Genomic DNA, 23,436 nt, shown 5'->3' with positions numbered 1-23,436 from the left:
CATTCGACCGCAGGGAGGACATGCAGACTCCACACAGAAGGCACTCCAGCCGAGAATTGAACAGGAGAACCTCTTGCTGTGAGGCGACAACGCTACCGCTACACCACCGCAGCTTTACAATTGACAGACATTATAAATTACCTTATCTGTGCTTGATAGCATATTCGTTATCTTCCCCAATGTTCAAACACGCAATCCATAACACCATTTATTCTCCTAGTGCCCCACGTAAATGAATAACCTATATGTTCAACCCTTTCAACAAACAATAGCTGCTTTTTTATATTTATCACACACACACAAACGCACCTACACACACACCTTGTTTCCGATCAGTATTTCTAACCAGACAAAAGCTCAAAACTTTACTGGCACATTAGCTTAACATGCAGCTTTTTTATAATACAACCCAATTACCGTCCTGAGTTATTTATATTCTAACCATGTTCGCTTTTAAAATCTCCAGTGAGACTCAAGAACATAGTGAGCAGGAGGCATACATGTGTAGTAAACTGGTGCTATCCAGCAACAGCCAAGTTCCTGGAAATATGTACACAAGAGGCCATGCACATCTATCAATTGTGCACATGGCAGCATACTACACACTCCAACACAGAACTACTTTGTCAGTGTGCATCTCATTTGATGCCAGAAGCTCATGCCCCTGTCACTCCTCCTACATGCCAGTAGTAAAAGTAAGTTCTGCAACACTTAGTGTACTGACAGCCAATGAATGGCATAAGTAGCAGCAGCAATATCCACAATTTTCTCATGCTGCACAGTTAGCTGATACGGATATTACTGTAGACAGGGACTGCAGCTTCCCTGCAATGTCTAGAGTCTATTGCTGCACTGTGTATACAGGGCACCACAGTACCCATTACCATACAGCTGCACAGCCCATTGTTGCTGCTCTTGGGTGTACTGTGATCTCTGTAGCTACACAGGACAGTACAAGACTACACAGCAGAACAAGGCTATGTAATACGGTATGTTTTGTATACCTTGCTGGATAGTTTCTTCCCTGCTATACTCCACCATCATGCCTAGTTTGTCCCTTATTATGCAGGATGACAGGGCAAGGTCATAGCCATTCTATGGTAATGAGGGCATCTGGTACTGGTGTAAGCTCCCAGTGGCAGGAGCTCATCAGCATCAATTTATTAAGGGAGGACAAATCTAGCTGTGGTAGCAAGTCAGTCTGCACCACAAGACTCCACTGCCAGTAGCCCTTCCCCCCACTATGAAAAAAGGAGCGTTTATTTCTCTGTGACAGCACCAGTATGCTGCTCAAGTCTGGTAAGCGGAGCAGTACATTAGCAGAGAAGGCAGAATCCCTGCGCCGACAGTAACAAGCCCATCGGTGGTTACCCCATTGGTTCATAGGTAGGTACTAGGCTATCGGCCCAATGGCCTACGTAAGCCTAGCCAACAAGGTTCCCTGGCTTATGCCACCCAAGAAAGTTATTTTCCTGTGCCACTGTCGAGCAGAGACACAGAAGTGATCCCCGGGGTGTATTTCCTATTTCCCATCCACTCATCAAGATTTTTCTTGGTTCCATCCAGTACACAGTAGTACTAGCAGAGGACAGTCGTATCTATACTGCATGCATGAAGCCCTGTACCTACACGAAAAATGAATGTCTTGCCTCACCATGTAAAATTTTTAAGAATCTCACAAGAATTTGGTACATCATGCTATGGCGTACTAGCTCAGAACCTCGGTGCACAAGTACAAGGACCATGACTCAGACTCGTATATAAAGATCTCCCTAAAAAGTCTCAGTGTTATCCTATACCTCTGATTCTGTACTGCTTACACAGCACTTTTAATCCATTCCCTGAAATGACCTGCAAGGTACTTTACATTTAAGTGTTAAGAAAAAATTGCCCTACCACATGAAAATATATACACAGCACTACACAATTCAAATTTCTCAAAATTACTAACCAAGAAATAAAAGTATCTTCCTTTTGTTACAAGCATACCCTTTACCTAATAAAAATGATCCACCCTTCTTACTATTTCTCTTAAAAGCTTTCCACTGCTATATTCCCAAGCAGTAATGCACACCACAGTGACATACTTTAGCAAAAATGTTCATCAATGTTCATCCTATAAATTTAGACAGGTAAGAGCTACTATTCCTAGAAAAACATTAAACACTGAAGCTTTGTTATGCATGTGCCAACAGAGAAGTTAAAGTAAGCCTAGTAAACCTACATTAAATTAATGAATTACAAACCAACAGCAACTAATGGAGACAATACTGACAGTAAAGGCAGTGCTGGATAAGTAAGTGTGACAAAAAATCTTCAGCTAGAATTGATAAAGAAGGTACTACCAATATCTACAACTGTGGTAATAAAATCTATAAATGGGTATATAAACCACTCAACCAATAACTGTGATGCAATACCAACAAACAAGGCTCTAAACCACTAAACAGTTCCTCTTTCACCTTCTTTCGGAGGTGCGTACATATTAGTCATACTAGGATGATTAGTTTCAAACTATACATCACAAAATAATATTGTTTTTTTTCCTTTCTCCACAACCAAAGCATTTAAGTCAACATCCTCATTTCCTATGATCATTACCAGCACCAGTTAAAGGACAATAGGATTCAATTATTAAATGTTCAACTTCTCTGTCCTTTTCTCTCTATTTATTATCCCTACTATGAATAAACAACACAGCATTTAAAATATTGTAAATTGACTGTTTCTCTCCACTACAACAGTACTTTACTGTACTGTGGTGGTTTCACTTTCAAAAAAAAATTATCCATAGCACTTTGACAGCTAGGGAAGTTAGGTGTGAAGGGGGATGAGAGAGGAGTCAAAGTCGTACAATTCAGGCTTTGCAAAAAACGCAGTTTAGCCATTCTAAAAAGAAGCAGCAGTAAAAAGCACTTTGAAAGTCTGTTCTGTGCCATTTGTATTGTTTGTGTTTTAAGTAGCCACTGAACGGCATGAAATGTTACTAAAAACTGAATGAAAGACAGCAGTGTATACATGCAAAATCAATGCTGTGACAGGAGCTTTAGGAGAAGCCTGCGTGATGCAACTTTTTACAGCCAAGCACTGCATTTTGGGATACCTACAGCCAGACTAAACAATCAGAATGACTTCAAGATGCCAGACCCCATGTGGTCAGACTCAAAAATTACATATAACAATATTTAAAAACCTATAAATAGTCCCAGAGTGGTGTTAAAATGTAGGAAATACCAAACCATGATGAAATAAAACAGGGTTTTTTTTGTTTTTTTGAGTCTGTGGGTGCGGTTCTCCTTTAATGTCCATTTCTGCTTTTTTGTTTTGCCCGCTCACTTTTTAAAATATGCCTCACATCTTGGGAGCAAATCAAAGCTATATTACATTTTTCCACCCACTCAAAAAGAAAATTGTGTTTTCTGAATTTCTTCTACTATTTACATTGAGAAAGTACTTTAACAACCCCCATTTAAGCTTTTTTTAGTAACAATACTTTTCCTCTTTATATTTTGCTTTTTTCTGAACCCCACCCCCCCAGGTAAATCTCTCACCGTACATATCATCTTGCAACTTAGATTTTCCTGTGAAATATTCCCTTGCTCCTCTTTCTTTTCACTCATAAAAAAATCAGTAAACAATATCACTGCAAGAAAATGAAACGTACACAAGTATGGTAGCCATAAATGGTAACAAGAAAAACTTGCCCACACTATATCCGAACCAATGCATTAACTATAACAATGACCCACATATCACAGCAAAAAATACCTGACTCACATCAGCCATTCAGAGACCGAGTGACACACAATGTCCAAACACCATCTGCACACTAGCACAATAAAACAGTTCATTGTTTGTGTACTGCTTAATGGGAAGATACTCGAATCAGTGATTTATCTAAAGGGGGAAAGACAATAAATGTCCCAAGCCCCAACCTGACATTGTTATAAACAAAGTCCAGACATAAAAAGATAACACTGATCCTTATCAGTCACCTTTGCAGTATCTTCCCATTAAGCAGTACACAGCCAATGGACTTTGAAAATCATCACAGTATGTGCAATCTTTAGCTCTAGGATTACACTACACCAGCTACACTGACTGCTGCTATATTGTGCTAGTGTGTAGATGGTGCAGTACAATCACTTTCAGCTTTCAAATGCTCCACACTGCAATAAAGTTTCTGAACATACTGCCTACTCATTTCTTATGAAGCACACAGCTGCGAGGTTTTTATGTCATAACCAATATTAAATTTTACTTTGTCAATATATCTGAATACTTATAAATCAGCGACGATCTAGTGATAGATAAACATGTTATAAACACCCAAGATATAAAAACAGCAAGGCTGAAACATGAGTATGTGGAATTCTGCACAACCTGTGCATACATCAAATACGTGGGATTGACTAAACAAATAGCATAGGATACAGTATTAGTCAGGCTTACTTTTAATGGTAACTCTCAAGCAACCAGAAACTACAGTTACCCGGCATCTATTAATCCTCATGGGTACCGGTTAACTGAGAGTTTACTGTAAATGCACAACATATGACTGGAGCAACCCTATCATAATTCTTTGCTGTGCATGGAGTTTTATCTGTTTTGTGTACTATCAGTTATATGAATAAACAGATAAAGTGTTGTACTGCTGCATGTTCTATGGCTCTGAAGTTAGTAAAACATTTAGTGCTTCGGCAAAGACAGCAGGCAGAAGCAAATGTCCCTTCTTAAGGATTTAAAACCTGTTATATGCTTTAAACTGACATATTGTTTTAGTGTGCGCCTCAGACAGTGAACTGCCCAACAGTTTTGAAATTATTTTAGCTTCCTGACAATGTTTTGTGGTGGCAATGTTATCCAGATTTCTTGAGCTAAAAGCTTGAAAGGTATCAATCCAGCATTATACCATGACCCCCCATTAATATTCCAAAACGTGCACGCTGATTGGCCAGCGTGCACATTGTAAATAGAGTTATACTAATGAAAAAGGGTCCGGTCGCCCGGACTTTTTTCCGTTAGTATAACTCTATTTTTAAAACACTGTCTCGCTATGTTAAATGGGTTTAACATAGCGAGACAGCTTTAAAATAAACAACGGAGATCTCTGTTGCTTATTTTAAAGCTGTCTCACTATGCTAAACCCATTTAACATAGCAAGACAGGTTTTAAAAAAAAACAACGGAGAAAGCAAGATCTCCATTTCTTTTTTTACTGTTTCGCTATGTTAAATGTGTTTAATATAGCGAGACTGTTTTAAAATAAGCAACGGACATCTCCATTGCTTATTTTAAAACTGTCTCGCTATGTTAAACCCATTTAACATAGCTAAACAGTAAAAAGCAACGGAGATCTTGCTTTCTCCGTGCTTTTGCCAACTCTGATGTACTGCGCAGGCGCGCAGTACATCAGAACTGCCGCGGATGCCAGACATCTGCGGAAGGGCAGCAAACAGGCATTATACTATGCCATTATTTAAGAAAAGTAATAGTTTATTTTCTTAAATAATGTCATGGTATAATAGCAATAATCCACTTCTGGGTGTGGGTAATGCTGTATTTACCCACGGTTGGCTTTGTTTGGTCCCTCGGGCTTCGCCATCGGGACCAAACCACGCCAACCATGAGTAAATCCAGCATTACCCACATCCAGGCGTGGGTTATTGCTATAATATTATTAGCATTTCTTCTTCAAGAAAGATTAAACACAGCCCAAGTAAAAAAAATGATCCCCACATCCATACTCTGTACTCTTCTACTGTCTACACAAAATGATAAAAAGCAAACAAAAACACCTGGTCCCCCAGATCTGTTCCTTTGCTATCTTTTTTGTAATAAACGTGCAAGACGTAACACTGGCTCAGACAAATAAAGAAACAATATAGCATACCCAAACTAACATTCTACAAATTCAAATTCTACACACAGTCACCATGATGAAACAAAGATAAAATGTAATCCAGTATAACCAACTGATTATGGCCTATACAATCCTCTATAATCCGGACAATACTCCTGCACTTAAAAATATTATCACCCCCTATAACAATCCTACACCACTTCGATCCTCTAACAAACTACTAATTCAGACTAGCAAAATTAATAACACAGCCGGTGACTCTTTGCAAACTCTATAAGTAGATCCTGGAACTCTCTTCCAGCTGATATTACCTTACTTTCCACCTTAGGTCAATTTAAAACTAGACTCAAACAACATTTGTCACTTAACTGGCTATGTCAATGTATCAAGCCTGGCTAACTCTCTCCAGAATGTGTAAAAATCTGTTAACCAGTTTACTGTGCAATTTAATTTAATCCTGACTTGCGCTCAGGATTAACTCTAACCTGTGGAACTTGTTTAACTTGCTTACTTATGCAATCTCTGTAAACAGTCTGTTTGTAATATGTAATGCTGGTATTATGTAATGCTGTATCTGCTTACCCTTGGGGCTTTTCTCCCCGGGCCTCCGCTGAAAATGGACATGCATCCAGTCGGACTATCCCGGTCAACAAATGTAAAATAAATAAATGTTCTGAACTTCTATACTACTCACTCAGCCATGATAAAGCTGCCTCTTCAAGGGAGGGAAAATATGGCAAAGTTACAAACAACTTGTTATGCAGGACTTCCCTACACAAAAATTTTAATTTTAATAGAATATAAGCAGTGAGAATATGGGAAGCAAATACTTGTAATGGAGAGTTAATACATATCCAACAGCGTTAGTGCATGTAGTAAGATGAACAGCATTTCATGCAAAACAGTAACAGGTAATCCCCATTTGTACCTATGTGTGGCATTACAGAGAAAGAAAATACATTACAGGACAAAGAAAAAGTTGCATTGAGGGTACATACTTTCACTAAACAAAGCTGCCATTTGAGGTAGCCAGTCTATTTTGGGGTGGGGTAAATTCAGTCATTTTGTATTCGTAACAACACAGCTGTAAGAAGGTTAATATCAAGGACATAACTTATGAAAAGTCAGGGATCTTAAACTTCTGACAAGTGACCAATTAATGTGATTACCTCTTCAGCCATGGCCAAATGTCATACTACCATTTCACCCATATAAAAGGCAGTGTGAACGTGTGGAAAAGAAAAATGCAACTGTACTAAGTAGCAAACAAAATGGAACCCAAAATAACCACAAACTTCTACTAGCAACGAGTGTGATTAGGGTGAACACTTATTATAAACGAGCTGCTTTGTGAGTAAACATTAAAATGCTGCACTACGTTTGGGTGTAAACCAATGGTCTGGCTACAGCCTACGAATACAGTGCTAGAAAGTTGTCCTTCTTTAAAGTTATTATGCTCAAAAAAAGGAGCGCTCACCTCCCCTCAGAAAGACACAGTTTCAGTTCCACTGGAACAAAAGGTCAACTAGTGAAGGTAGAAGAGCCATCAGGCCTGAGAGTTAGGGTGGGGGGAGGGGTGAAGCAAAACAGTCCAAAAGGTAAAACTGGCCATAATTACTGGAAAATCATTTTAACTCGTCTGACTTCTTTCAACACTACTGACTAAAACAAAGTTATGGATGAAGATAAAACAGGTTACCTGTATAAGAATAAGAACTACTACTCGCTCATTTAGCAAATAGAGGAAAAAAGAAAGGTACAATATCACTGACATCTTGACTGCTTATCCTAAGCATTATTTTAAATTAGGCCAAGGTTCCACAGCAAATTAATCCTCCTTTCTTTTAAAAAGAACAGAATAACTTTATAAGTTTGTTGTGGCTATTTCTTGTGGTACAGAAACTCAACTATGTACTCAGAATGCCTGCTTTTTTATCAAATCCCGTTTTTTTACTGGATAAAGGCTTGCTTTAGTTCTGCTGTTAGTCAAGGGACAGGCAATTCTACTGGTCCCCCTGAAAGTCTTGTAATGGAAGGAAAACATCAAAGAAACAAACACTGTTAAGTCCATATCATGACACAGAATCAGTAAATTATGTTTTTTTTTTTTTTTTTACTGATAAAAGTTTTTTGAATGATCAAATAGTTTTAGGAACCCCTGGTAGTCACTGGTTTTCAACACAATGGCAGTGGCTACTGTGAAGTAGGTCATGAAAAAAATCAACTGTTGTACAGTTAATTTACCAGGACTCTCCAAGATGCCATTGGGTAACCAATCTAGGGGGACGCTTTTTCCAATACAATGACTTGGTCTGGTGGACTCTGTAGCAAAATGGCTTACTGGCAGACATAGCAGACCCTTTATGGGCTCTAGGGATCTTCAAGACAGTGGCAGCTAGAATCACTCTTGATGACTCATAATAACAACAATAATCAATGTACAAAAAGGACAATAATGTTGGCTATTCCTTTTGGAGCTGTGAAGGAGAAGTGAATAATAATTATTAATAGAAACAATAATTGTAAGTTTTTCACTAAGCAAATCAACTCTTAAGGCTGCGAGTGGTACAAATAAGTGAGACTGATAGTGTGAAGGACAATTTCTTTGAAATTAGTAAACTCTTGACCCCAGTCTCAACATCTGGAAGGTAAGGCACTGATAATACAATTTGCTCTGAAGGCTGCAAAAATTAGCCTCCCTCCTGAGGGGGTATCTGTTACAAGAGAGTATCTTAAGTGCATAACGTACAGAACTATTACCACCATCTACCAAGTACTTCATACATTAAGCTCAATATTGAATCCAATACTCCAGGTTCACATAGATGTGAAATCACTGTTTTTTTCCTAACATATTGCGTATAGATCAATACACAGCTTTCCTTTCTAACAGAGAGCAGGCAAAATATTCTCATTATCCGAATTTGCAAACAATTACACTACTACCTGAAGCAAGAAAACGAAGACTTACAGCATGAGAAATAAACTTACAAAACAGACTTCTATGTTAAAACTGCAGAGCACTGAATTAAGTTTTGCTGTAGGCATTAACTCACAGCCAGCCTTGGGTATAGGTTAACTACGTTGCCAAACTAGCAGGGGAACTTTTCTAGTAATCTGGATAGAATAAGTAGACCAGGATGCGGGCACTATGTGGGGTTGACGGGGGGGGGGGGGTGCACTGTGGATGCCTTTTGCCTAGGACAGCAGTTGACCAAAGGACGGGACTACATAAACAGATATGTAACACTGAAAATGTAATGACATGGTGAATGTGAAGACCAGGACTAGCTTGACAGTGACATGACGTGGCTCTCCTGATTCTCAAAGGATTTTGTCAACTCTACACTAGATGCTGCGGGCATCTCTCTCAACCTCTCAGCACCAGAATCAGGGACAAACCCAAAGGGAAAAGGATCCACATCAGGGATAATATTTTAAAAAAGTAATACACCAATCAAAATAAGAGGGCATAAATTTCATGTACATTTAGTGAAGTAAAACTGAATCAATACTTGTTGACTATAATCCACCAACTTATTGAGGTGCCTTGAATAAAATCAAAATAAAAAAACAGAGGCATTTCAAAAGGTATGGCTGTAGGGGTTGTATGCTCCCGCAAGTAAGATAACTATCCTCCAAGGACAAACCATATGTAGGGAAGGGAAGCCAAAGTAGAACAGTTTAAAACCTCAAGCTCATCCACAAAACATTATGGGACTATATGCTAGTCCTGCAATGAGTACTTCTGCACTATATAGCATTCTATATGGCGATGCACACCTCGGATCTAAACTGAAAACGGGACCTGCAAGAGAGCAATAAAACTAAAGAATACAAACATCCTGATATTTACGCAAAAGAAATCCAACCTTACAAACACATCAACAACCCATTAAACAAACAGTTGCTTTACTTTCATACTACATTTAGAGTACGAACACAGACATACAACTAAATAGCCCATTTCAAGAGCGCAGTATTCAACTTGTTACCTTCCGTTAATCAAATTCTCCATAACTCTCAACTGTCAACATTTCTGCCTATTTTCGCTCTGTTCCCCGTAAAATAGTGTTTGTCTGGCAAATCACGGAGAATAAATCACTACATAATGAAAAAAAATGAGTTTAACAAATTTTCTGAAGAGTATGAAATCTTAATGTAAAACCTTTTATTCCATCATTAAAGTTTATAAGAAAAATATTTAAAACCTGTCCCTATTTTTCGCCCCTTGGCTGTTTTTGGCTTTATCCAGATTTCTTGAGCTAAAGCTTGAAAGGTATCATAGGTTCATAGGTTCATAGGTTCATACTAGGCTATCTGCCCGAGGGCATTTAGATTTTGTTCCACAGCATAGGAGTCTTTGGGTGAGATCTAGATTTTTGAGGTGAAGCATATTCATCAAATCTGGGTTTGACATGGCCTTGTATGTTAGGCAAGGGTCACTCTGAGCCAGCATAGGACAGATTTTGAGACCCTTTATCCTTTTGGTGACAGCTGCTGCAAGTGTCGGGTCAGATACATTCGAAATGGGGCATTGTACAATCATTGGTCTGATGAGTGATGAGTATAAAGGGAGACTATGACCTCCTTGATCATAGATGATCCCTTCATGATAAGGTGGGCAATGTAGAAGGACTTCCTAACTACTTGCTACATGGGTGTCGAATGACAGACTACTTTCAACCTGGGTCCCCAGGTTGTGAGACCCTTCTGAAGGATATCTGTGTCAGATGTGTTTTCTACTATGGCTCCCAGTTTGCAGTCATCTGCAAACTTTGTCAGCCATGTAGATGCCAAACAAGAGTGGGCCCAGGACTGAGCCCTGTGGGACACCACTTGTGACACAGGCTTTGAGTCTGACATGGCGCCAGCAACTCTGACCCTGTGGGTTCTGTCCATCTTGTGATGTATGGGTTAACATTTAAGCTGATGAGTTTTTCAATGATACCTTTCCTCATCAATGGCTTTGGTGACTGTTTGAAAAAGTCAACCAAGTTTAAAAGGCATGATCTGCCTTTGACAAAGCCAAACTGGGTTGGATCCAAAGTCTGCAAATTCCCTATGTCTTTATTTATGAGGTCCATTATGATCCTCTCCATGGCTTTGCAGATAAGGCTTGTCAAGCTAATAGGGTCTGTGGAGGCACCGCCTTTGTGAAGTGGGACCAGAGGTAAGACTTTGATTAAACAGCTGTCCTAGCTGTGGGTTTAATTCCTCATTGAGTTAGGTGGGCACACAGCGGGGGACACCATCGGGTCCCATGGATGCTGTGTTTTGCTTTGGAGAGCAGTTCTCGAGATGTTTGGGGGCTGCACTCATTTGGTATAGATATCTCTCCTTTCACTGAACCTGTCAGCCAGTATGTTGGCAATGTCTGTAGGATCAGTAATCTTCACATAATTTTGAACTAGTTCTGAGCATATCTGGGAGTTTCCTCCTAGGTTTCTAACATAGCTAAAGAAGGCCTTATGATTGTCTTTTGAGTCTTTAGCTATTTTTCTCTCGAAATTTGCTTTGGATGATTTTATGAGAGCTCTTAGTTTTTTACTTATAGTGATCAAGGGTGTCTTACCTTTTAAGGATTTTGCTCTATCTTGTAGTAGCTTCCTCCTTTTGTTGTAGAGTTTGTTTATGGCTGGGGTCCACCAGACTGGGTACAAAGAGTCTTTGTTTTGCTTGGGATTGCCTTATCCATGATTCAGCGGCTTGAGTATTGTTTTCCGCCGGGCGCGGGGGGGAAGGAGACCACACTAGTCTTTAGAGAAGTGTGAAGTCGCTTTGAGAAGTTCTTTACTGTGGTCTTTTTATTTCAGGTGTTTGTGATCTGATCTCACCAGTGAGGGGTATACTTCCGTGTTGAACATTGTGCTCCCATGTTCGTGATGATGAGATCAAGTATGTTATCTCCTCTTGTGGGGATGGTGACTAGTTGTTCCATGGCATTTGAGTTTATGAATTCCAGGAACTTTTGGGCTAGGGTGTTTGGGCTTTGAGTAGTGTCCCCAGTCATATTAGGGTGTGGAAGTCACCTAGTATGATGGTGTTTGGTGATACATTTATCCCCTCTAGTGTTTTCAGGAAGGCCATGTGAGTTTCCTGAGTTTGTGAGGGTGGCCTGTAACATGCTACAATTTGCAGAGCAGTCTTGCCTATGGTTAATTGCACCTGGATGGTCTCCGATGCATCGTGCGTTGCCACCAGTCTTGAGGTGTTATTCTTAGGATTTCTTCTTTAAAACAAATTAAACACTGCTCGCCAAGTAAAAAAAAAAAAAATAAAACTATCCCCACATTCATACTCTGTACTCTTCTACTGCCTGCAGAAAATAATAAAAAGCAAACAAAAACACCTGGTCCCCCAGATCTGCTCCTTTGCTACCTTTTCTGTAATAAATGTGCAAGACGTAACACACTGGTTCAAACAAATAAAAAGAAACAATATAGCATACCCAAGCTAACATTCTACAGTTTCAAATTCTACGCACAGTCACCATGATAAAACAAAGATGTGATGTTCTGAACACCAAAAGTCACAAATAAAATAAAAAACATCGTCAAAAATGTAGTAAGACTATAACTAGCACAAACTCTTAGAAACTTAACCAAATTTCTTTAACGTGAAAAACTAAGGGAGAACTAATCGCTCATCCCTTCTTTGTAGAGATTGCAGTTGCGCCGGTGAAAGGATTGTTATTGTTTACCTGCAGAGGTCGTCCAGTACGCTGTTGGGTATCTCCACTCGCTTTGTCTCCATGTTGGACACAAGAACATCCCGGACTACCCAGATGTTCCCACGAAATGCGGAGGGAAGTCGAGCACAGACTCGATCACTCTTTTTTTTAATTAAAGTGCAGAAAAAAGTACGAATACAGTGAAAATTCACCGTAACTCGTTAAGAGAAACAACCTAACATGAAGAAAGGCGGAACTTTAGGTGACATCAGTATATTGTCCAATGATACAACTAGCGTTCAAGGCTGCTCAACCAACATAACCAATCGATAAAGCTAAAGCAACTGTCGAGGTTGAAAGGAGAAGGCGTGGTTTGTTGTCTCTTCGGAAAGGCTTCAACAAATCAGACTTACGGATCTACTTAGTTTCGTCTTGGCAACAGTTTGCGTAAACGTATGTGGTTTGGTGGAGGTTGGACTACACTGCATTACATTTGATTACAGACGTAATAAACCGAGAACAGAAAGAGGAGGACTGTTATTGTTACTATTTAGTCTTGAACTGTTGTTTCCTTTTTTATGTTGTGTTTTGTGATGCGGTCTGTATAACAGAAACTATTTCTATTTTTTTTTTCTGAATTTGTCGTAACTAAATAAGAGAGACTTAATTGTATTAGCTTTTCCGATTTGCAATAGGGCACTGCATATATACATAGTTGATGATCCCTAGTTCATATAAAGTCCAATCTGTTATATTCATTTTGAATTTGGAATTTAGCTCCATTGCTAATGTACTAATGTGCTTGATCTAATTATTGGTAGCGATATAGTACTTGCTTTGGACACAGGATAATAATTATGCTGTACTCTTATTATGTCAAATGCACTTGGTAGTCCTTGGATCAGTTCAGACTTTTTTGGTAATAAGCTGCCCGTTAACAAAAAAGTGTACATACCTCACCGGCTTTACACTTCTAAAGTACACGTTTAGCATCAGCTAGAGCTACTGAACATTTGTATTTATACTGTTTTTATTTATTCATTTTGCGTTTGTTAAATTAGGTTAACTCTACTGGGTCACACCGATTTTCTACAAAGACAGGACACACTTGAAATAATAAATACAGATTTGCATGGGAAAAGCAGCACTAACGTGATCAAATGACTTGACAATGAATGTGGATTTAATAATATACACAGACACATTTTTAAAAATACTTAGATAAAGCTTTGTAATATTTTGCATATACCATGCTACGTCTGTTAAGTTTATGGAAGAGTCAGAAACTGTGGCAAAAAAAGTCTAAAAACATATTTGTGATCTTTGCTTTAATTCCAGGTGCCTAGAGAAGAGTTGTGGTATTATATGAGGAAGTCGGGAGTGGCAGAGAAGTATGTAAGAGTGGTACAGGATATGTACGAGGGTAGTGTGACAGTGGTGAGGACTGCAGTGGGAGTGACAGATCTGTTTAAGGTGGAGGTGGGATTACATCAAGGATCAGCTCTGAGTCCTTTCTTATTTGCAGTGGTGATGGACAGGTTGACAGATGAGATCAGACAGGAGGCCCCGTGGACTATGATGTTTGCAGAATACATTGTGATCTGTAGTGAGAGTAGGAATCAGGTTGAGGAGACTCTGGAGAGGTGGAGATATGCTCTAGAGAGCAGAGGAATGAAGGTCAGCAGGGCTAAGACAGACTATATGTGTGTAAATGAGAGGGAGGGTAGAGGAATGGTGAGGATGTAGGGAGTAGAGTTGGTAAAGGTGGATGAGTGTAAGTACTTGGAATCAACAGTTCAGAGTAATGGTGAATGTGGAAGAGAGGTGAAGAAGAGAGTACAGGCAGGGTGGAATTGGTGGAGAAGAGTGTCAGGAGTGATTTGTGACAGACGGGTACCAGTAAGAGTGAAAGGGAAGGTCTACAAGACAGTAGTGAGACCAGCTATGTTATAAGGGTTGGAGACAGTGGCATTGACAAAAAGGCAGGAGTCAGAGTTGGATGTGGCAGAGTTAAAGATGTTAAGATTTGCACTGGGTGCGACTAGGATAGATAGGATTAGGAATCAGTATATTAGAGGGTCAGCTCATGTTGGACAGTTTGGAGACAAAGCAAGAGAGACGAGACTGCGTTGGTTTGGACATGTGCTAAGGAGGGATGATGGGTATATTGGGGGAAAAGATGCTGAGGATGGAGCTGCCAGGTAAGAGGAAAAGAGGAAGGCCTAAGATAAGGTTTATGGACTTGGTGAGAGAGGACATGCAGGCGGTTGGTGTGACACAGCAAGATGCAGAGGATACGAAGAAATGGAAAGAGATGATCCGCTGTGGCGACCCCTAACGGGAAAAGCCGAAAGATGATGATGCTTTAATTCCAGTGAGATAAATTCAGTAGTGGTTGAGTTCTGACATGTTGTCCAGAGTAGGTTAAACTCTTCTGATACATCAACCGGTGATAACAATTTTGGCATATACCTTGCAGTTGTTGGATGGGTATGACCATCCATTTTTTTTAGTCACGAAGATGGATCCAAAATGGGAATTACAACAGGGTTAATATATAATCTGGATACATTTTTATATAATATCCTAAACCAGATGGGAGCCTTTTCTAGGTTATTGTTCTTCAGGTTTGCAATCTTGAGAAGCTTCACCATCTAAGAAACAGAAATGTATGTAAAAATCAGGTATTGATAAATTACCATTGAGTTTGGGAGCCCTTATTGAAATGTGTGATGGTCCAGGAGCTTTAGGTGCCTTTAAAATGTTTTCAGACTAGGTTTGATCTCACTGAACAATGGCTTGGGAATTAGCTGAATTGCTGTATTTAAGTGAAAGGAAAATCCTTGGAAAGGTTCATTATGTCAATGGAAGTTTCCAAGTATAGGGAGAAGTAGTGATTATACAATTGTTCAGTATCTTTTCTTGTTCATCATTTATTCACTAATTTTCTGATAACCTCCTTAATCCACTTTATGGTTGGGGGGGAGGCAAAGCATAGCCCAACAATTACTGAATTCCAAACTTCCGTAATATAGTTGCTTGTGTACAAAAAAGTATTTTGTTCAAAGCTGAGGATGAGTCTGGAAATATTAAGAGGTTGTGGCTGGATACAAAAATGGGCAAAATGGTTGCATGTAATGGAAATATAACCAATCTGTCAAGATTCGCTTTGCATTTTGAAAGTTTATTTAGGTGATTTGGTCATTACCCCATCCAAAAATGGGAAAAAGGGGACTGATGAATGTGACTGGATTCCTGAATTGTCTATAAAATAATGAGAATGTCAAAAGATAATTATGAACCAATAATCATGCAGTCATTGGCAAAAAATATAATGTTGACTTGTATATCATAAACTTTCACTGGTAGATATCATTACCCTGAATTATGTATGGGATCAACAGTTCTGTATGTAAATTAATGTTTGCAACTGCAGTTCCTTCAGTGGTGTCTGATGTATAATGTTTGCAACTAAAGTGGTGTCAATTTTGTTTATTTATTATTTATATAAATGTAAGATTGCCTATGTCATACGTGATAATTTAATAAAGAGGTTTATTGGGGAAAAAAAAGAATAGGGGTAGCCAATCAACTTTTGAGTCCTTAATCCTGAACGCTGCATTAATAAATTAAATTAGTAATAATAGTCCCATTTGTTAAGCAGGTAGGCCCACTGGGCACACAGTCCCTTTTCAGGGGCAACTGGCAGTAGTGTTTAGTTAAGTAGCTTGCTCAAGGTCACACACAAGGCCGAGGGAATCAAACTTTTCACTTTAGGAACTGCAGAAGGTAACCTTAATCTCTGCACCAAACAGCAGCTACATTTAAACCCAGTTTCAAATCGTTAATTAGTGTTAAATTATTCAATTAGTTTCAACCTTCAAAATGAAGTTCCACGTTAAGTTAACCATGAAGTAAATTATCAATAAATCCCACAGATATATACAAATAAATCAAATCAGCAAGTCTAAGAAGAAGGCCTACAAAGTCTGGTTGCTTTGACAGCAAAAATCTTATATATGGGTCACTGCTGCTCTTTTGTCTTGCCCTTATCCCATTAAGCTGTCTGCTTAACAGATTAGGTCATGGCTACAATTTCACTCCCAGAAAAATCAAAGTGTAAAGCCTTCTCATCTTCTTTTTGTAGATGATTTAAAATTGTACAGTTCATCAAATGCAAGTTGTCAAAACATTTTCAGATGATATAAGAATGTTATTTCGTCTTGATACATGTGCAAAAGCAACATTTAAAGCAGGAAAGCTGCAGCACCAAGAAAACCTCAGATTGGGACAGGAATGTGATATAAAAGAACTTAAGCAAGAGGGAGTGTATAAATATTTGGGAAGTGATGAAGTATCAACAATAAAACATTAACAAATGCAAATAAGACTTGTAAGAAATATTTTATATTGAAAATAACGCTGACATCTAGAAACAATGTTCAAGCTACAAACCAATTTGCTCTTCCTGTCCTAACTTACAGTTTTGGAGTGATGGACTGGCCCCAAAAGGTGTTGGACATGAAAACAAGAAGTATGCTTCATACTCATCAAATGATTTATAAAAATTACTGTATACCAAGACTATATATTCCCGGTTCTGAAGGAGTTATGGGCCTCCTCAAAATTGATTACATGTATAGATCTGCAATCGTGGGACTGCATACATATCTGCTGACCTCACAAGACCCAAACATCGTGAAAGTTTTAAAACATGAGGAAAATAAGTCTAAGATTACTTTCCTACTTAGTTTAGCAGAAGCATATCGGCATCAAGCAGGAATGGAAATCAAACTAGTTGATAAAAATCCGGCAGCAACTGAATGTGCCAAAAAACAAAAGAAAGAATATAAGGTTAAGGATCAGATGCAAAGGCAAGAAATGTGGAAAATGCATAAATATAGTTGCAAGTATAGAAAACTCTTGGAACAACCTTATGTTGATCAGGATCGAATGCAGAAATGGTTAAGGAGAGGTGAATGTAAACTAAAAGACGCGCGGTTAATATTGGCGGCCCACGATAGTGGACTATGTACATGTTGGTTTACAAAGTCCATTGAACATGTCGGAGAAAGAGACAAATGTAGAATTTGTAAAACAGAAATGGAAGCAGTCACACATCTTGCTGCTGATTGTGATGTACTAATGGTAAAAGAACTGTACACTGAAAGGCATAATAATGTGGCAAGACTGCTGCACTGGAGATTGTGCAGACGTTATAATATCGAAGTAGCTGAAAAACACTGAAAACATAAGCCACAATGCATTTTAGAAAATTATGAAGTTTATATTGCATGGGGTCACCCATTACCAACAGTTAAAAAAAATAGATGTGAGAAAACCAGATATAGCAGTTCATGAAAAGAAGACAAAAGTAGCATTAATCATTGAAATTGCTGCACCCAGTTACTACAGTGTCTTGCATACAGAGAGACACAAAGTCATAAAATACCAGGATTTACAGGCAGAAGCAAGGGCAATGTGGAAGAAGGATACCCAGACCACTCCAATAGTAGTAGGAGCAATGGGACTTATAAAAAATAATTTACAAACATACTTAGATATGTTACCGATACATGCAACTCTGTATGAATTGCAGAAGGAGTTATTACTGGGCACATTGTGGATGCTGAGAAGAGCAATTGTAGCTAACATCAAAGACTGAAACAAACACTAATTTCATGAACTTTAATTATACTTTGACTTAGGAATAGGGTCCATGCCCACCATAGTATTAGAAACCCAGAAGACTTGGAGAAAGTAAGAGAGACAGTGAAAGGCATTATAAAAAAATAATAAAGTTTATATCACATGGTATCACCCATTACCAACATTTCAAAAAATAGATGCGAGAAAAACAGATACAGTAGTCCATGAAAAGAAGACAAAAGTAGCATTGATCATTGAAATTGCTACATACAGTGATTACAATGTCTTACAAAGAGATACAAAGTCATAAAATGCCAGGATTTGCACACAGAAATGAGGGCAATGTGGAAGAAGGATACCCAGACAGTTCCAATACTAGTACAAGCAATGGGTCTCATAAAAAATAATTTACAGTTTTATTTAGAATTGCTTTCAATATGTGTAACTCCATATGAATTGCAGGAGGAGTCAGTTCTGGATATGTTGTGAGTGCTGCAGAAAGCACTTTTGGCTAATATCAAAGATTGAAACAATACTTATTTCACAAACTTTAATCATACTTTGTCTTAGGAACGGGTCCATTCCCATCATGGTATTAGAAAACCAAAAGACTTTTTGAAATTAAACCAAAGGCATAATGCTGATAATTTCTATACCTCAGTCATCCAAATGACACATTCCATGTCCCTCAAATCATTTCAAGAACATGTGTGGAAGCATCCAAAGTGCACATGATGTTGGGGGGGGGGCACAGATGGACTCCTTAAATAGGCTATGAGCTAATAATTTGTACTATTTGATTTGGAGTTAGATGAATTCCATTTGTGAGTCTCTGAGAATCTCTTGGAAGTGATGTTGTCCATAACCACCGTCTAAGAAAAACACTCCCTCTATACTGTATTTTGAAGTTATCATGCTATCACTAAAGGTAATATTTGTGCAAAACCTGGGTATAGAAGGAGTGTTTTCTATACATTTAAACCAAGTTTCAGTAATTACACAAATATGGAGGTGTTCCAAATGCAAGTGAGCTCCAATGTCAGGTAGTTTGTTTCAGTGACTTCTGGCATTGTTCAGACCCACCTTAATGTGATCCTATTTTGTATTTAATACATCACAATAGAATGGATGTCTGTTAACTGGACTCTGCCTAAAAATAAGCACTATAGGGCAAGTGATGGCTTTACCCAGTATACAGAGGCCTTGAAAAAAGAGATGCAAGCCATCCCATGCAAAGCACGTGGACCCTTCGAGCATCCTGTCCAGTACTGTCACTTACTAGATCCCCCTGGCAATTGTTGAAGCCAACTATCTTTTCTTTGTATCTTGACATCATTTTGGGTAAGGAAGAATCCTGGCACCAGAAAGACAACTGTCACCCTGTCTTTGAACTGTGAGTGGAGAGTCTATATGCCTAACTACAGAGTCACTGATCACTAAAACATTTTTATTTGTACAGTGTTCTAGTGTAAAGGATATGGGATAATTTGGCTCTAAGAACCAAAACCAGAGTGCATCACCGACAGCAAAATACACAACTAATAAATCAAAAAGACAGCTTTGTGGTACAAATCCCAATAAGGTCCTGCTTAATATATTCCATACCAGAAGACACACTGTAGTAATTCCACAATACACACTTTATTAAACCAATAAAATGAGAATGGTCAAGCATTTTCGTCCCTTAACATTGGACTTCATCAGAACCATTCATAATAAAACCATTGCCCTTTTCCTTAATATGGGAACAACAGAAGTATGTTTGTTAATACCTGGTAGCATTGTGGCGTTTAACCTAAATTGCCACTTAAGTTCATGTTCTTGTACTTTATTTTCTCAAAAAATACCCTTCTCATCTTTTTTAACCTTTTCACCAGGTATTAACGAACACACTTATATTGTACCCATATTAAGGAAAAGGCAATGGTTTTATAATAGTATGTTATATTATATTGTGTGTATATTTATTTTATGGTTTATTCATATGATTTGCCTTTAAGATAGAAACAATCAGGTTAATGACTGGATCACATGATGACTTTTTTAATTATTTAAGAGATTTTGTAACAGTTTTGAGTGGTTCTGATAAGTCCAATGTTAAGAGACAAAAGCACTGGACCATTCTCATTTTATTGCATTAATAAAATGTGTATTGTGATATTACCACAGCGTGTCTTCTGATATACTGGTTTGGAATATATCAAGCAGGACCTTACTGGGATTTGTACCACAACGTTGGCTTTTTGATTTATTATAATTTGGCTCTTGATGACTCTTTGTTGCATGTGTTCCTAAACATAATGTGGTACTGGAGTTTCACTGAAACATAGACTTTAGAGAGTAGGTGGCATTATCTAGGATTTGTTAAAGGCTCAACATAGAATATTTTAGTGTGGCTTGCTGTAGTATGTGGTGATAGTGTATTGCTCACAGTTCTGTTTTAAGTGAGACCTTCACATTTGTTAAATGTCTGTATCTCTCACAAACAGCATCTGTGAGTATAAGGCAGTTACTACACAATGCCTGAGGATACCAATTGCTGTAAGGTTGGCAACAGAAAGAAAACAAGTAGGATGACACTGTTTTAATCCAGAGATTTAGAAAAAAATAATAATTTGAGTTATATAAAATTCTATAGTTACATAGTTAAGATAGGTTTGAGGCTATATTATGGAAGAACGTAACTATGTGGGTTTTCTTATTGTGAGTTAGTATATGTAACTGACTGCAATAGTTAAGTTTAGTTAGTAGATAACTAGATGAGGCAATTAATGCTAGCTGGTCTTCACAGACCAAAAATATGTAACTAAATGAGATAATTAAGGTTAATCGGCACTCCCTTTTGTTTGTAGAATAACTCCCTAACCCAGAGTAGCTATTTGTAACTAAATAAAATAATATGGGTTACTTTTGATTATGAATATAGATATAGACAGCATAGAATAGTTACTAATTGGTAACTGTCCTACTCAGAAGCTGCAGTTTGGGATAATAATTTAGTTGAGAAGATGAAAATACGCTCTCACAAGAATAACTACTCCAACTCTCAAAAAAGCCTTACACCTGCTGTTTAAATGCACCAGAAACAGTAATGCACAAACAAAACTGTTTTTTTTTTACTTATTTTATTTCCCTTGTGAGGAACTCTGAAGATCATCTCTACTCAGTAAGGAAGGTGTGCAGCTACAAGAAGTCCAGCAAAATGGACAGGAACTTAGTGCACAGCCACATTGTAAATAGCAAAGTCAAACAAAGGAAAATAAGAGAACTAATCAAAAAGTAACATCTGAAGGAAGAACCAACCAATAAGCAACATCTGAAGGATTCAAGAAATGGCAGCAATTAACATTCTCTCAGAGAATAATGACTCCAACTCCCAAGACGTCCCCACACCTGGTTAAACAACAAAAATAAGCAGTATAGTTTAAATACACCAAACATGTTTCCAGAAACAGTAAACAAATAAACAGAATTAATTACAATATTTTTATTTTTTACTTTCCTTGTCTAGAACTCAAAGATAATCTCTGCTCAGTAAGAAGGTGCAATTACTTAGTAAAGCTGCAGCATAACAGATAGTTCAGGCAAAACTTTGTAAAGCAGTCTAATTCGTATCAATAATCAATAGCATAAAATATAAAAAGCCAGAATGGTATAGGGAAACAAAACTGTGAAGAGCCAAAAACTTTCCATCTCTGAGAGGTAAAATCATATTTATTTTTAAATCCTTCTGAAAAAGAATACTATTTGTATTCCATAATAAACATGTTTTAAAGACCTAAAGGGTTTAAATGTATAGCTGCTTGCAAATGAACCTTATATAAAATATTCTGAGAAGATTTCAGTTGTATGATCTAAGTTTGAAGGTGTATTATCTGTCATGTTTGCTAAGATATTCCTTCTGAATACATAAATTATATAAAAAGGTCTGTCTGGCTTAATTCTGCTACAGGCTTACTATAGTGGTAAACTAAGTGAATAAATATGTCTGTTTTATTGTGACATTTCTTCTGCCAAATAATTTATGTACAGAGTTATGATATTTCATTCAAATTTAAATAGCGAAAGAGCTAACTGGGTCCACCCAGACATACTGCTTGCATTGTATATCAATGTTATTTTCTACCTGAAATGTCAGGTACCAGAAAAAGATGCACACATGCTGCTCCCCCTAACACTGAGATGGATTTTACATTTTGACTTTTAGGCAGAACATATAAATAAAGTTTAACCTGTATTTCTGTTTCAAAATGTTAGAAAAAGCAAATCACTAGCTTTTAAATTGAAGCCTGGCAGGACTGTCCATTATAGCAACACAGAATCATTAGTAAGACTCTTTTTTGACATACCAAATTTCGCTTTGCCAAGTCCAGAGATAATGAAACAAAAATGCCTGAAATGCAGGAGAACAGCAAATATGAAATAACACTCTTCATATTTAAACTTGTTTTTTGCAGGGGACATGCCATCTGTACCCCTAACTTATATATATATATATATATATTATATATATATATATACATACACACACACACACACACACACCAATTCCGAGATTACCACACCTCAGCGAAAAGGGAATATGTTGAGAAGTAGCAGTCTCAGATGTAATATATGTAATTCTGTATTTTTGGCTATTTATGTCTCCATGTCTTGGGACTCAGCAAAGCAGGTCCCAAGATTTCAAACAGTTACTCATTAGATCCTAAGATGGCTACAGTTATGTCCAAACTGGAATATTTTGTCTTCTTGTCAGAAAATTTATTTTGCATGTTGGGCCCCAAGCATGTAGTGAAGAAAGGGGTATCTTAAAATACCTACCTTAAATTCAAGCTATTTGAGCAAATTCATTTTTACAAGTTTTCTCACTTCTTTGCCACCTCCAAAGTGATTTGTTCACTTTTTATTATAAAATAAAGGACATTTTTTTTACTGCATGGATAGCAGCTATATTGCAGAATTAGGATACACAGATATTTAGCAAATTCTGCCATTTAGTTTTAGCTTTACTCAAATAAGCTAAGAAAATGTACTTCTCTCCAGTTGCATTATATGTAGGTTTCTGCAGTCCTTAGGATTGCTGATACAACATGGGGGAAAAAGCAATTTATATAGTTTGGATGAGGAGGTTTATGCTTCACTGTGAGGCTCTGAGGGATCTGTGCATGCTTTCTTTCATATATGTTTTCCAATATGGAAGGGCCATCTAGATATAAGCTTTTCTTGTACATTTTCCAAAAATACCAGCATCT

At 37.8% G+C, this 23,436-nt stretch overlaps 1 protein-coding gene across 1 annotated transcript in view; it reads right to left on the bottom strand.

Moving 5' to 3' along the window:
- Window positions 1–12,779, bottom strand: part of DCP2 (decapping mRNA 2) — a gene marked incomplete in the record, with an annotated part of 579,459 nt that extends 566,680 nt beyond the window's left edge. The window contains 1 exon segment of the mRNA XM_044064209.1: window positions 12,566–12,779. Within this exon segment, the coding sequence (XP_043920144.1) occupies window positions 12,566–12,618 (53 nt within the window).
- Window positions 12,780–23,436: the final 10,657 nt, after the last annotated feature.

The sequence above is a fragment of the Protopterus annectens genome, chromosome 2.part2 (assembly GCF_019279795.1).
Source record: "Protopterus annectens isolate FY-2018-M chromosome 2.part2, PAN1.0, whole genome shotgun sequence".
Taxonomy (NCBI): domain Eukaryota; kingdom Metazoa; phylum Chordata; order Ceratodontiformes; family Protopteridae; genus Protopterus; species Protopterus annectens.
Note: the sequence above shows the minus strand (reverse complement) of the source record. Positions and strands in the feature narration are given on the sequence as shown.